Consider the following 15,006-nt stretch of genomic DNA (forward strand, 5'->3'; position numbering starts at 1 on the left):
CCTATTGGTTCTAATTCTTCCTTACAATATGACTAATGTGAAAATATGTTTAATAGGAATACATATGTAGAGCCTGTATCAGACTGCATGTCATCTTGGGGAGGAAGGCAGGGAGAGAGAGGGAGAGGGAGAAAAATTTAAAACTCAAAAGCTTATGGACGTGATTGTTGACAACTAAAAATAAATTAATAAAAAAAGGCAGTTGGTGATGTGTGACTGTAGCTCAGAAGAGGGAGTGATTACATGTAAGACAGATTGAAAGGAAAAGTACAATCATTCCTTCCATATTTCTGGGGTCAGGGACACGGCACTCCTGCAATGTTTTGGTCCTCCCCTCATACCATAGAAGAAGTCTGAGTTTTTTCTTTTTCCTTTATGGGGTGTTTATGGTACCCCATTGTAAAATTTGGATTGATGTTATATAATATTATACATGTATTTTATGCATTTCTGAGTTTCTAAACTTTTTCTGTGTCACCTGCTGGCCTTCTCATGTCATCTGTGGCTTCCATAAAATTCCCCCCAAAATTCCCATTTAATTTTGCGATACAGTGAAACAGAGATGTGGAAGGGATAACTGTGGACTGTTAGTGGAAAAACCTCACATTATTTTAATAGGTTATTATAACAATTCATTCAAGAGTTAATCAAAGGCTAAAGGGGGGTGGTGAAAATGAATGAATTATGTATGTGGATTTGATAATGAAGATATAGAATTTTCACCATTTGGTGATTGACTGGACACATGAAAAACAATGGGGAACATCAGAAGATAACTATGAGTGACTATGAGGATGAGGCACTTGAAGAAACATGATGCAACTGACAGAACTGGGGAAATAACAAGGAAGGACGGGGTTTATTTGTTTTTTTCCCTTCTTTTTTTTCATGCTGCTCCCTACTCCCATAATGCACTCCCTACCCTATACCTCTTTTGCTGTTAAATTCCTGTCATTCTTTAAAACTCAACTCAAATGCCTCTTTCACCATTACAGTTTCCCTGATGTCCATCAGTAATGTCCTTTTCCTTTGGACTTCATATAGCACTTTGCTTTTTACCCCTCTAATGCCTTTTTATGTATTATTTTATATTATAATTAACTATGTATATGTGTATGTGTACATTATATATGTATGTACAGATACATATATATATGTATGCATGTGTGTGCATATATAAAGCTATATATCTATATCTTATTCCCCAATTTTACTGGTATTTTTATGAGGTCAAGTACTATATATAACTTACCTAAACTCTGTATTTCATAATGCTCTGTACAGAATAGGTATTTAACAGTTACTCAATACCCAGGTATAATACTCAGGCATAAATACTCAGATATTTAACAGTTACTCAGTTGGATCTCTTGGTGGGGGGGGTATTATGAGTTTGCTTTCAGATATGTTAAGTTTGAAGTCTCAAGTGATCATTCAGGTAGAAGTGTTCAATAGACTGGAAATGCTAGCCTGCAGCTCTAGAGAAAGGTCAGGGCTGCAGATGTATGAACTTATTTGCATAGAAGGAAAGTTAAAATTGTGAGAGTACAGGAGGTCATCAAGGATTTAGAACAGAAGTTCCTTATCATTTTTATATCACAGAATCCTTGGACAGTCTGGTGAAGCCTACTCAGAATAATGTTTTCAAATGAACCAAATAAAATGCATAAGATTACAAAGGAAACCAATTATATTGAAATACAATTATCAAAACTTTTTTTAAAAAAATAAAATTCACACACCCCATCTTAAAAGCCTCTGGTTTTAGAGATGGAACAAAAGGATGAAGTGCCTTGGGCAACAGAGTAAGAAGGAAGAGGAACCAATGAAGAAGACAAAGGGAATGATCAGAAGGGGAAGGGGAGAACCAGGAGAGTTCAGAAAATTGAATGATGTTTTTTGGTTAAAGGCCATATCCAAAAGGATACCAAAGTGTAAATATTAAAAAACCATAATTTGGGAATACCTTGTACATTTCAGTTTTAAATTTTATGAAGCTTATTAGCCAAACAGTGCTATCTTATACTGACAAGAAAACTTGAAGACTATACCTTTCTATTTGCAGACTTAGACTCTGAGAATTAGAAGGGACCTTAGAAGTTATCTAGTTTAAACTCTCATCCAATGTAGGATTCCCTTCTCTAACATCTCCAACAAATGGTTACCCAGGCCTGCCTCTGGCACTACAAACTGTGTGACCCTCAGAAAGTAGTTTAAGCTCTTTAAGCTTTAGTTTTTTCAAATGTAAAACCAGAATCAATCATTCAATAAGTATTTTATTAAGCTCTTTCTACATGCCAGGCTCTCCTCTAAGTACTAGAACAAAGACAAATGTAGAACAGTCCTGGCCCTCAAAGAGCTTATATTCTAATGAGGGAGACAACAAGAACATATATAAGTATATACATAATGTGTATAAAATGAATATAAGGTAGTTTTGGTAAGGAATGCACTAGCAGCTGGGAGATCAAGAAAGGCTTCATGTTGAAGGTGGTACTTGATAAGTGCTTCGAAGGAAATCAGGGATTCCAAGAAGCAGAGATGAGAAGGGAATGTCTTCCAAGCACGCAGGGGCAGCCATCACAAAGGCAAGGAGACTGGAGAAATGTCATGTTCACCAAATAGCAAATAGGTCAATATGGCTGGATCACAAAATATAAAGAGGGGAGTAATATGAAAAAAGATGGAAAGGTAGGAAGGGGCTAGGTTGTGAAGTTATTTAAATGACAAAGGGTAAGAGGAACCACTGAAATTTATTGGAGGGGGAGTGACATGATCAAATTTGCACTTTAGAAAAAAAAACATTTTGGCAGATGTGTGAAAATGGATTCGAGTGGGGGTTGGCTTGAGGCAGGATGACCATACAGGAGGCTAGTTTAGGTAAGAGATGATGAGGACTGTAACTTGAGTGGCAGCCATGTGAGTGGAGAGGAAAAGAGGTATGCAAGGGATGTTATGAACATGGAAACAACAAGCTTTGGTAGCTTTCTATCAGCTGGTTCCTTCCAACTGCCTTAAAATATATCTAAATCTCCCTCATCCTTTAAAAACAAAAACAACAACAAAAAACTTCATTAGATTTTGCCAGTCCTTCAAGCTATCATCTTATGTCTCTCCTTTCTTTCTCAACCAAACTCTTTGAAAAAGCTGTCTACAACTTGATACCTCCACTTCTCTTCTCACTCAACTCTGCCTTTGAGCATCAAATGTCATCACTCAATTAAAGCTGCAACTCTTCACAACAATGATCTCAAAATGTGATGGTATTTTCTTAGTCTTAATCCTTATTGATCTATCTGCTTTATGCTGTATATATTTTTGTATGTATTTCTTGTCTCCCCTATTAGACTGTAAAATCTTTGTGTATAAGGACTAATCCATTCTTTGTATTTGTGTCACTAATGCTTAGTACAGTGCCTGACACATAGCAGGCACTTAATAATACTTGTTTGTTGGTTGATCCTTCCTCAGAGCATCCAATTCTTTCCTCTTCAGAAAGATAGAGTCCTGGATCTGCTACTTATCACCTGTCTGATCCTGGCTAAGTTACTTAAAATCTTTATATCTCACTTTTCTCATTATAAAATAAAGAGGTTGAACCAAATAGCCTTTAAGGTCCCTTCCAGTTCCAAATCTATGATCCTATTAACATATGATCCTGCTTAGAACCCAGTTCACTGCTTTACACTACATCATCAGACATAATAAATGCTTAACACCATTTGATACATAGTATCCATTTTTATTTCAATATCTCATTAATTGATTAGCACAGTGCCTTGCACATAGCAGGAACTTAATAAATACTAATTATTTGATTTTACTTGCATTGTCATATCTATGTCAATTTAAGCTGTTTTTAAATGATAACTTCTAAGTTTTAATTACATTTTTATATTACCTGTTCTTTGGCCACACTGCTTCAGGTTACTCTAGATATTTCTTACAAGATTATGAAATACAAAGTACTACTTCTACTCTCTTGATTTCTTAATGTTTAAGGCTTTGGAAAATTTTTTTGAGATAGTCGATGCTGTTTATAATGCTCCAAGAATTACAGTAATTTCTTTTTTTTCTCTGTTAACCTTGAGTGTCATCAGACTAATTCTGGAGTTGGGTTTAAGGATTATTATAAGATGATCCTCTACTTCTGCCTCATTCAGTACAGTCAATGCTACTTCTATTTCCATTAAGTAAAAGGTTTTCTCTAATCCATATATATTGAATTATGGATTGACCATGCTGAGCTACAAGAAAGTAAATGCTTTGAGAAGGCTATAGAAACATCAAAACACAAGAGCAAAGGCTCAAGTGATTTGTCAGGCTGCTTTTAAAACTGTGGCTTATAAAAGCAAGAAGAAATATATTTTCTTTAGTTCTAAGAAAAAGCTTTGCTTTGTTCATTTTGAACTACAATTATTTAGATGCATAACTAACTTGTAGAAATTAAACCATGTTCTAGTCTTACATTAAGAAAGGTGCCTTAAAATAAACTTTTACCTGATTCACTGCTCCTAAAATAACCCAGATCAATGCAAAAAGAATATATTTAGCTAAGTTCTCCACTGGTAAAATGAAGCAGAAAACTGAACATTTAACTAAACAATTCACTATCTGAATTATACAAATAATACTTTTGTGCATTTGTTCAAAAAAGTAACTGCCTCAATTTTTTGTTTTATTTTGCCAGTGTAGGATTGGCTTTGTGTATGATGAATATAATCTTATTCAGATAATTGCATCAGTTTTCTGTTTTACTTTGCCATTAGAGAAATCATCTTGCTTATGGTGAACGTAATGCCCAAAAATAGTTACTAAAGATAGCATGTACTACACCTCTTCACACAGATAACAATATAAATAGAGAAAACAGATCACTGAATCTTAAGAGTTGGAAGGGACTTGAGAGGCCATCCCAGGGGTGGGGAACCTGTGCCCTCAAGGCCACATATGGCCCTCTAGTTCCTCAAATTCGTCCCTGACTGAATCCAAACTTCACAGGACAAATCCTTTTATTATATTATTATATAATTTATTATTTCCCTTAATAAAAGGATTTGTGAAGTTTGTATTCAGTCAGGGATGAATTTGAGGACCTGGAGGGTGACACATGGCCTTAAGGCCACAGGTTCCCCACTGATGAAGGCCAACCTATACCTAAACAAGACACCCGTCTACATCATGACAAACAAGTGGTCATCTAACCATTGCTTGAAGTCTACTAGTGAAGGGAACCTCTAAGATAAGGCATGTAAAATGCTTTGCAAACCATAAATAGCTAAATAAATGTTATAGCTCATATTGTTATTATTACCTCCTAAGTTAGCCCATTCTACTTTTGGATAGCTCTAGTTATTATGAAATTTTTCCTTATAATACACTTAAATCTGCCTCTTCACAACTTCTACCCATTATCCCTAGTTCTGCTCTTTCTGACCAAAAAGAATGTCTAATCTTTCTTCAAGTAACTGAAAACAGCTAACTTTTCCCTACCCTACCCCTCCAAAAAAGGTCTTTTCCAGGTTAAACATTCACATTTCATTCAACTGATCATTATATTTAATGATCTCAAAGCCTTTTACCATATTTGGTTGTTCTCACTGGACACTCTAATTTTTCAATAGCCTTCCTAAAATGTGGTTCCCAAAAATGAATACAATACTCTAGATATGATATGATCAGGTAATAGTACATCAGATCTATCATGTCCCTAGCCCTAGACACAATATTTTTCAAAAGAATTTAAAACTGCATTAGCATTCTTGGGTACCATATTATAATGCTGACTTGTATTGAGCTTGAAGTTCACTAAAATGCCCAGATCTTTATTCAGACAAATTGCTGTGTAGCCAAGATTCTTCTATCTACTTAAGTTTAAAAATAGTTTATTTTTTCTAATTCTTTTAGATACTAATCTAATTAGTAGTTTCCAGCAAGGGCCTGGAGGTCAGGAGACTTGGATTCTAATCCTTTTGGTTTGCCATTCTAGGAATCAGCCTCTATTCTACAGTGCATTAGAGATCAGTCAAGATGAAAAAGTAGGAGGAAACATCCAGAGAAAAAAAACTATGGAGTCTGAATGCAGATTGAAATATATTATTTTCCCTTTTGCTTTTTCTTTCTCATGGTTTTTCCCTTTTATTCTGATTCTTCTTTTACACCATGACTAATATGGAAACATTTAACATGATTGAGTATGTACAACCTATATCAGATTGCTTGCTATCTGGGGGAGGGGGAAGGGAAAGGAGGGAGGAAGAAAAATTTGGAACTCAAAATCTTACAAAAATGAATGCTGAAAACTACCTTTACATGTAATTGGAACAAAATAAAATACTATTAAATATTAAGAAAAAGAAAAAGTAGGAGGAAGCATTATAGCTCAGCTTTCCTTCAAAACTACTCAAATAAAGATCTAGGAAGAGAATCATACCTAATAGTGATTGGGAAATCCAAAGAGAAAACACAGTTAGTCATTTTTGGAGCCCAGGGATCAGGAAAAAGAGTCAGTCATCAGTTGTGTCTCTCTGACCTATCAAGTGGGTTATAGAGTCAATATGGACCTAAGGAAGGGAGCTGCATCTAGGCACAGGGATAGCCTGCAATAGTGTTTTAGGTCAAGGAGAGATTGAAGATCCAGCAAGGACTGAATCTGATCCTTACTTCATGCCCTGCCAGGAGTAGGAATAGAAGCTAGCCAAAACTGGCTCTGTCTATTCCTCTATCCTCAGAGGTATGTTAGGGACCCATCTTGGACTAAGGTAGGGACATAAAGTTGAACTCTGAGTTGACCTGCAGCTGTGTGTTAGAACAAGGAGTGGTCACCAATCCTGCTCAGATATGGCCTGGGCTGTGTCCTTGGTAAGTGACAGGGACAGAAGTAAGCAGTAGCTATGTTGCACTGACACCAGAGTCGGGTCATAGATTCAGCCTACACACCTCAGCTGAGAGCCTGCAGTTGAGGGAGTAGGACAGGGAGTTCAGACGAAGAGAGAACTTAGAGTTTTGTTATGCTGAGCCTGCAAAACTTCCCAGATAACTGACAGGAGCTGAGGCCATCAGTAATCTACTGGAACTTCAACCAGGACAAGTCCATAGCTATTTCACTCAGATACAAACTAGGGTCAGAAGCTTCAAAAGCTCAGACCAGGAAGACCATGATCAGATTATGTCCTAACACAGACCACTTAGTGTGCTTGAGGCACCCTTAAGATCCTTGAAGAACAAAACATTCAATACACAAAGAATGCAGCATCATGTCCCTAAACAATACAAATAAGGATCAAATAAAGCCCTCTGGCAGTGCACAAAGCTTGGCCTTAAAACACATAGTGCCAATATGAGAAAGAAGACTGGGAGGAGTTAAAAAAAAAGATTCCCATAATAAAGAGATATTATGGTGCCAGGGATATCCAAGACACAAACCAAGAAGAAGAGAATAACTTCAAAATCTTTATAAGCAAAGCTTCAAAGAAAAACACAGCTTGATCACACAATCAACTTAGATTTCTTAGAAAAGCTGAAACAAAAGTTAAAAATTATTTTCTAAATGAAAAGAAAGCTAATGAACTCATATATTCTTCTCTTTTCTTTTGGACTAGGTTAATGCAAAAATCTATTTTGTATAACTATACATATTTGTAATGGGTCTTGATTTTTCTTGCCTTAATTGGTAGGTAAAGAAGAGGAGAAAGAAAGGGAAAGAGAGAATTCAGAATTGAAAATAAAATAAAATAGAATTTCAAACATACATATAATGTATTAATGTTGAAAAAATAAAAAATAAAATGAGAGCACTAGAGAAAAGAAAAGAAAAAGAAATGAGAGTTTTGGAAGAAAGATTTGATTGGAGAATTAGCAGCTTAGTATAAAAAGTCAAAACCTAATTCATGAAAAAGACTCCCTGAGAATTAGAATGGTTCAAAAGAAGTTAACAAATCCATAAGAAACAAGAAATATTAAAACAAAGTCAAAAGATTGAAAAAAATGAAGACAATGTAAGGCATTTTGTAACAAAAATAATTTGGAAAATGGATCAAGAAGAACTCAATATCACTCTCAAGAAAACATAAAATAAAACTGCCCAGGTGTCTCAGAACTAGAGGGCAAAGTAAAGACAGAAATAATCACTGGCCACCTCCTGAAAGAATTACCCAAAGAAAAACTCCCAGAAACTATGGTCTTAGCCATAATCCACTGGCTTGAACTCATAGCAGAGAAGAGAGATGTCCTAGCCCCTCAGGGTACCCTAGATCCTTGAGGGGAAGATGTAGTAGTCCAGCTTTAGGAGAGAGGATCAAGACCTACCTATTGCAGTTAGAAAGAGAAATTTCATTCAAAATAATTATAGAGGGGGCAGAGCCATGATGGCAGAATAACAGAAAGAAATATAGCCAAGATTTTCCATACTACTTTTCCATATATATTGAAAATGTACCAGACCAAGTTCTGATGGAGAAACCCAAGAAAAATTGCAGTAAGTTTTTTTTTTCCCCAACCAAGGTTGGCCCAGGGAGAGAGAGAGAGAGAGAGAGAGAGAGAGAGAGAGAGAGAGAGAGAGAGAGAGAAGTCCATTGATACTGGAGATCAACGTCTAGCCGGGAACGGCCACATGGAATATTCTAGTACAGGGGCTGAACGAGATTGCAGGTTGTGTACCAGGGCAAGAAGAGATCCCAGATATAGCACAGAAGGGCTTCACCTTGTGCAGGATGCAGGAACAGGTGCCGATAATCAGTTCTATATTTCACTATCCAGTTCCAGGTCACTGATCCAGGGTGGACCTGCACTTAGGGATGGCATTCCTGGTTAAGGAGTTGTCATGGGCTTTAGGCTATGAAATGAGTAAGAAGCAAGTTCAGAAACAAATTGCAGCAATGTGGCTCTGACCCCAGGAACAGACTGGAATCTCAGTACTTGCCTCCAGACCCATCTGAAACCTGAAGCAGAATAACTAGGACAGAAATCAGAGACCAAAGGGAAGACTCCAGTTCTGCCTCTCTGAATGAGCAGAACTAACCCCAGTTGGTTGATAGTATCTGAGTCTAGCAGTGGTCTACTGAAATTCCAATGGTGCAAGCCCACAAGTCAGGCAATTACAGAACTCAGACAAGGAAAGCAGTGAAGAAGGGTCTTTTTGGGAACACTGAAATCCTGTTCTTGAGATCCTGAAATAATGCAATACTCAGAAACTCAAGAAAGCAGCAGCAGTACCTGAGGACACAAGATCAGCCTATATATTCTGTACATGGAGCCTGGCTCTAACATAAAGTCCAAAGGCAGGAAGCATGCTGGAAGAATGAAAATAAAAAATCCCACCATAAAAATCATTTATGGTGACAGGGATACTCAAGACACAAACCAAGAAGAGAATGACTCCAAAACATCTACAAGCAAATCCTCATAAAAACAAATAAACAACATAGCTTGGGCACAAGTTCAACTAGAATTTCTGGAAGAGATGAAGCAAGAGTTTAAAAAAGGAGTTTAAAATGTTTTTATTAACAAAATAAGAGTGCTAGAGGAAAAAAAATGAGAACTATGGAAGTAAAAACTGGAAAGGATATTAACAGCTTGGCCGAAGAGGTACAAAACTTTATCCAAGCAACAAACTCCATGAACATCAGAATGGATCAAACAGAATATAAAGACTTCACAAGACAAGAAGAAATATTAAAATGAAATCAAAAGATTGAGAAAACAGAAGAAAATATAAAGTTCCTCATAGCAAAAACAATAGACCTGGAAAACAGATTGAGGAGAAGTAATTTAATAATCACTGGATTGCTTAAAAGCCATGACTAAAAAAAGCACCAAATTGCATAGAATCTAAACTTTTAAATTAAATGTGTTATAGGGAGAAATACACAGGAAGACTTCAATAGTGAGGGACCTCAATTTGCCCCTTTCAGAATTAGATAAATCTAATAAAAAAATAAATAAGAAAGAAGTTAAGGACCTAAACAAAAATAAATACAAGAAATGTAAGATATATGGGAGTCTACCTACCAAGATACACATAAGAACCAAATGGATACAACTACAAGGCACTGTTTATAGAATTAGAGATAGACTTTGAAAAATTGGGGAGTCAGTTGTTTATTGTCAAGGTGGGCAAATGTAATAAAAGTGACAATACTACCCAAATTAATTTACTTAATCAGTGTCATACCAATAAAACTACCAAAGGATTACTTTATAGAGCTGGAAAAAATAATAAAGCATTTCATCTGGAACAACAAAATATCAAGAATCTCAAGGGTAATAATGGAAAACAAACACACAAACCAACAAACAAACAAACCATACAATAAAAGGGGACCTAGAAATGCCAGATATCAAATTATATTGCAAAATAGTAATCATTAAAAAGATCTGGTATTGGTTAAAAAATAGAGTAGTTCAATAGAACAGATTAGGTACACAAGCTACAAAAGAAAACAAACCTAGTTGTCTATTGCTGGGTAAACTCAAAGACCCTATCTGCTAGGATAAGAACTCACTATTCAAAAAACAAAAACAAAAACAAAAACAAAAACTGCTAGGAAAACTGGAAAGCAGGGTGGCAGATACTAGGTTTGGGTCAACATGACACATCATATATAAGTTCCAAATGACTTTATATAAAATATCACATCATAAACAAATTAGAGGAGCAAGAAAGAAATTATCTCTTGGATTTATAGCTAGATAAAATGAACAATTTTTATTATAAAAAGTTAAAAAGTTCTTGTACAAAAAACCCCAATATAAGCTAATAAAACAAGAAGGTAAACAGTTAAGTAGCGATTTCCTGGAAAATCTTTGTAGCAATTTTCTGATAAAACTATTATTTCTAACACAAACACACATATGGAATAGATTCAAATTTATAAGAATAAGAGCCATATTCCAATTGATAAATATTATGTAAGATAATAAAAAGACATGAAGAGAGAACTTTGCTTATTGCTGTTACTGTTTTTAAATTAGATTAATTTTTTTTCTATTAATAAAACTCTATTTTCTTTCTTTCCCACTTCTTTCCTAAAAAAATAAAGAACAAATCCCTTGCAACAAATAGGCACAATCAAGCAAAACAAACTCCCACACTGATCAGTCCAAAAAATATATATCTCAACAAGTATCCTAAGTCCATCACCTGTCAGGAGGTGGGTAGCTTGTTTCATCATAAGTCCTCTGGAATCATGTTGACCATTGTATTGATAAGAGTTCTTTTCAATTATGTTTCTTTTTATAGTGTTGTTTTTATTGTGTAAATTTTTCTATTGGTTTTGCTCACTTCATCTTTCAGCAGTTCATACAAGATTTCCCAGGTTTCCATTCTATTTACATACTATGTGCTAGAGGAAACATTCCATTTAACAGCTTGGCCCAAGAGGTACAAAACTTTATCCAAGCAACAAATTCCACGAACATCAGAATGGATCAAATAGAATATAAAGACTCCATAAGACAAGAAGAAATATTAAAATGAAATCAAAAGATTGAGAAAACATTTATATACTATTCCATTTATATACTATGATTTGTTCAGTCATCTCCAACTGACAAAGACCCCCATAGTTTCTAGTTCTTTGTCTCTATAAAATTTTTTGTATATACAGGTACCCAATTTCTAAGGAAGAAATCCAAGCTATCAACAACCATATGAAAAAATTCTCCAAATTACTAATAGTGAAGAGTAATTCTGAGGCTCTACCTCAGACACATTATATTGGTAAAGTTAATAAAAAAGTTGAAAGGCTCCAGCCTCAGACACTTGCCACTTACTAGCTGTGTGACCCTGAGCAAGTCACTTAACCTTGATTGCCTCACCAAAAAGCAACAACAAAACAAAACAAAACAAAAAAAAGGTTGAAAGGCTACAGGAAAGCAGGCATATTAATGCAAATGCACTGTTGGTGTTGCCATTTTCAAAAACAATTTGGAACTATGGCCCCAAAATATCCACCAAACTGTGCATATGACCCAGTAAAACTATTACTAGACCTACATCCCAAAGAAATTAAAGAAAAGGACCTAAGAATACAAAAAGATTTATGGAAGTTTTTTGTAGTGGTAAAGAACTGGAAACAACTGGAGAGCACCTAAACAAATTATGGTACATGAATGTAATAGAATACTACTATACCATAAATCTGGGAAAGACTTGTATGAATTGATAGAGTGAAATGAGTAGAACCAGGACAATTTATACAATGGCATAAAGACAAACAATTCTGAATGACTTAAGAACTCTGATCAATGCAATGATGAACCATGATTCCAGAGGACCAATGATCATGCTTGCTATTTACCTCTCACCTACTCACCAAGAAGGAGGCTTAACATGCCAGACCAAGGCAGGTCTTCTATACATAAAAAAACCATAAGTGGACTGGACTATAACATAATCACTTTTAGGTCTTGAGTTACTGTTCCATGTTTGGGATTTCTTGGAACAATACAGGCATTCTTGGGTCCCATGGGAACAGTCACTGTCTCAAGTCTTGAGGGTCATGATTACTCAGAGGTACAGAACCAGAGTTCTATGACCAGAATAGAAGTACAGTACAAGGAACAGGGATTATGAACATGTGAAGGATGGCCCTGGGAAATAGGGGGAGCTAAATCTCTCAGTGAATACCTGGTGCTGGTCCAAGCAATACACTTTGCCAGAAGGTGAGGTCATTCCAGAGTACAAAGGATTGTTGTTATGCCAAGCTTAGGGCACAGCCTGCTTTCTGGGCCTTAGCTCTGGAAAACAGGGTATCCCAAAAAATATTTTGACACGACCAGAGGCTTAATGAATATTTGTTAGAAATGTTGTAGAGCTGATTCCTACCTCACACATAGAGGCTGAACTAGATGACTTCTAAGGTCCCTTCCAACTCTAAGAAAGGAGGCAGTACAGTCTATAGTGAAAAGAGCACTGGCTTTAAAGTCAGAGGAACAAGGTTCAAATCTCACCTCTAATACTACCTGTGTGAGTCTGGACAAGTCATTTAACCTTCCAACCTTCCCTGGGCCCAAGTTTTCTCATCTGTAAGATTAAGGAGTTGGACTAAATGGCTTCTGAGGTTCCTTCTACCTCTGTTTCTATGAGTCTATGATTTTGGGTCAACTATTTCTATTCATCCTTATTTCACACCCAATAAAACCCCTTGCATCTATCAGGAAACTCTATGTACTGTGTTCCACACAAGCCATGCTAAATTCTATCTCCATGTTTTTATTAAGGTCCTCCTCCCTCAGAGTAAATATCCTTTGCTTTTCTTCACAACCAAGTTCAAGACCCATCTACAAAGAGATGGAGGAAAGCCAGGCCAGCCAGCTAAGCCTTGAACAATTCCCAAAATACAAAAAAGGTTCTGTGACACCTGGAATGGTGATCTCCTATTAAAATCTTTTTTTTGTTTTGGATGTTGTTTTTGGCTAGGCAATGGGGTTAAGTGACTTGCCCAAGGTCACACAACTAGTAAGTGTCAAGTGTCTGAGGCTGGATTTGAACTTGGGTCCTCCTGACTCCAGGGCCAGTACTCTATCTACTATGCCACCTACCTGCCCTCTCCTATTAAAATCTTTAACAAAACTTTTTTTTTTTTACAGAAACAGCAACTACCACCACCATTCCTCCCCTTCCCCTTCACCTAAGCCTTCCCTAATGCTCTTATAAGTGTTCTTTCCCTCTTTAAGTTGCCTTATCTCTGTGTATATGTTGTGACTCCTCACCAGCAGAAGAGAAGCTCATTGAGAGAAGACATTGCATCATTTTTGTTATTTGTATCCTGAGAAAGTAGCACAGTGCCTTTCACATAGTAGATACTTAACATTTGTTGAATTTTCATCTATAAAAGCTTTCCTGATTTTTCTGGCTCTGTCTTCAATGTTTTTCTTCCTTTTCTGAATTTCTCCTGCACTATATTTTACACTATACTTTACCCATTACATTTCATATGTTAGCAGTCTTATCTCCCATAACTGAAATGTAAACTTCTTGAAGGTGGTAATCATGTTATACTTCTTTTGTACTTCTTCACAACTCCTAAGCATGGTGTTAGTTATAAAGCAAGCACGTAATGAGTGCCTGATTGAGGGAAATCTTAAAACTAATAAACCCAAAAAGCTAGTTGAGGTGTCTGAAATTGATTTGGCACAGGGAAGTAAAAAGGTTGTAAATTAATGATATCCCCTTGTCTTTTTTTCTTATGTAGGCTCACTGAAAGTGGAGAGCAAAAAATTAGCTTCAAGTTTCCCTCTGTTGGCTATTTAAGGATGTCTCATTTTTAAGTCAACCCTTGTTTCTTCCCTCTTGAAACTATACCAGTGATTTGAAATAGCAACTTCTGAACTATGGATTTATATAACATACCTTTTGTTCTCACCAGGGACCTGAGGATGGGGATGCTTCGACCTGGACAACTTAACTATTTCATTACTGGCCTCTTCTGACTTGCTCAGATTTTGAAATTGTGGACTTTCTTCTTCTAAGCTGTCAGGTTCCATTTCCTCAAAAACTTCCTTCATTAAGGATTCGTAGTCTTCATTGTGTTTCTGAAGGTTAGATTGGAATTTTATTTCTTGGATGGAGATTTCTGAGTCAGATTCAAGAGAGTCTTGGAAAATCTGATGTAAATCTTTGTTTAACGGTGGTTCACTGGATCTGACTTTTAAGTTGGTATGATGGACAGGGGGGTGAATGGAGAATATTGGAACTGGTTTAATGTTATTCATGTTGCAAACATGCGAAGAGCTGCAGATCTGGAGTTGGGTGTATACATAAATTTGAAGTTCATAACAGCACTACCTGAAAAAAATGCTTATTTTACTTTTTATGTCTACTGAAAATTATTAATAGCTATGCTAAGCAAAAATTAAAATTACTAAAACAACTGTACTAAATTACCTACAGGCTTTCATATTTTCCTCTTTTTCTCAAGGGAGATGGGAAGGTCTATACTTGGACATTTGTGGTTTTTCTCTCTACAGAAACATATCTTTAGCAACCTTAGTAACTGAGTGCAG

The 15,006-nt window shown here is 36.0% G+C and overlaps 1 protein-coding gene across 1 annotated transcript in view; it reads right to left on the minus strand.

The window, feature by feature from the left end:
- The window catches only part of JHY (junctional cadherin complex regulator), a 118,869-nt gene extending 104,139 nt beyond the window's left edge, over nucleotides 1-14,730 (minus strand). The window contains exon 1 of the mRNA XM_027835707.1: nucleotides 14,354-14,730. Within this exon, the coding sequence (XP_027691508.1) occupies nucleotides 14,354-14,715 (362 nt within the window). The 5' untranslated portion in view covers nucleotides 14,716-14,730. The remainder of the gene's footprint in view (nucleotides 1-14,353) is intronic.
- Between the last annotated feature and the right edge of the window lie 276 nt (nucleotides 14,731-15,006).

This window comes from Vombatus ursinus, unplaced genomic scaffold, assembly GCF_900497805.2.
Source record: "Vombatus ursinus unplaced genomic scaffold, bare-nosed wombat genome assembly UNPS02014816.1, whole genome shotgun sequence".
Classification (NCBI taxonomy): Eukaryota; Metazoa; Chordata; class Mammalia; order Diprotodontia; family Vombatidae; genus Vombatus; species Vombatus ursinus.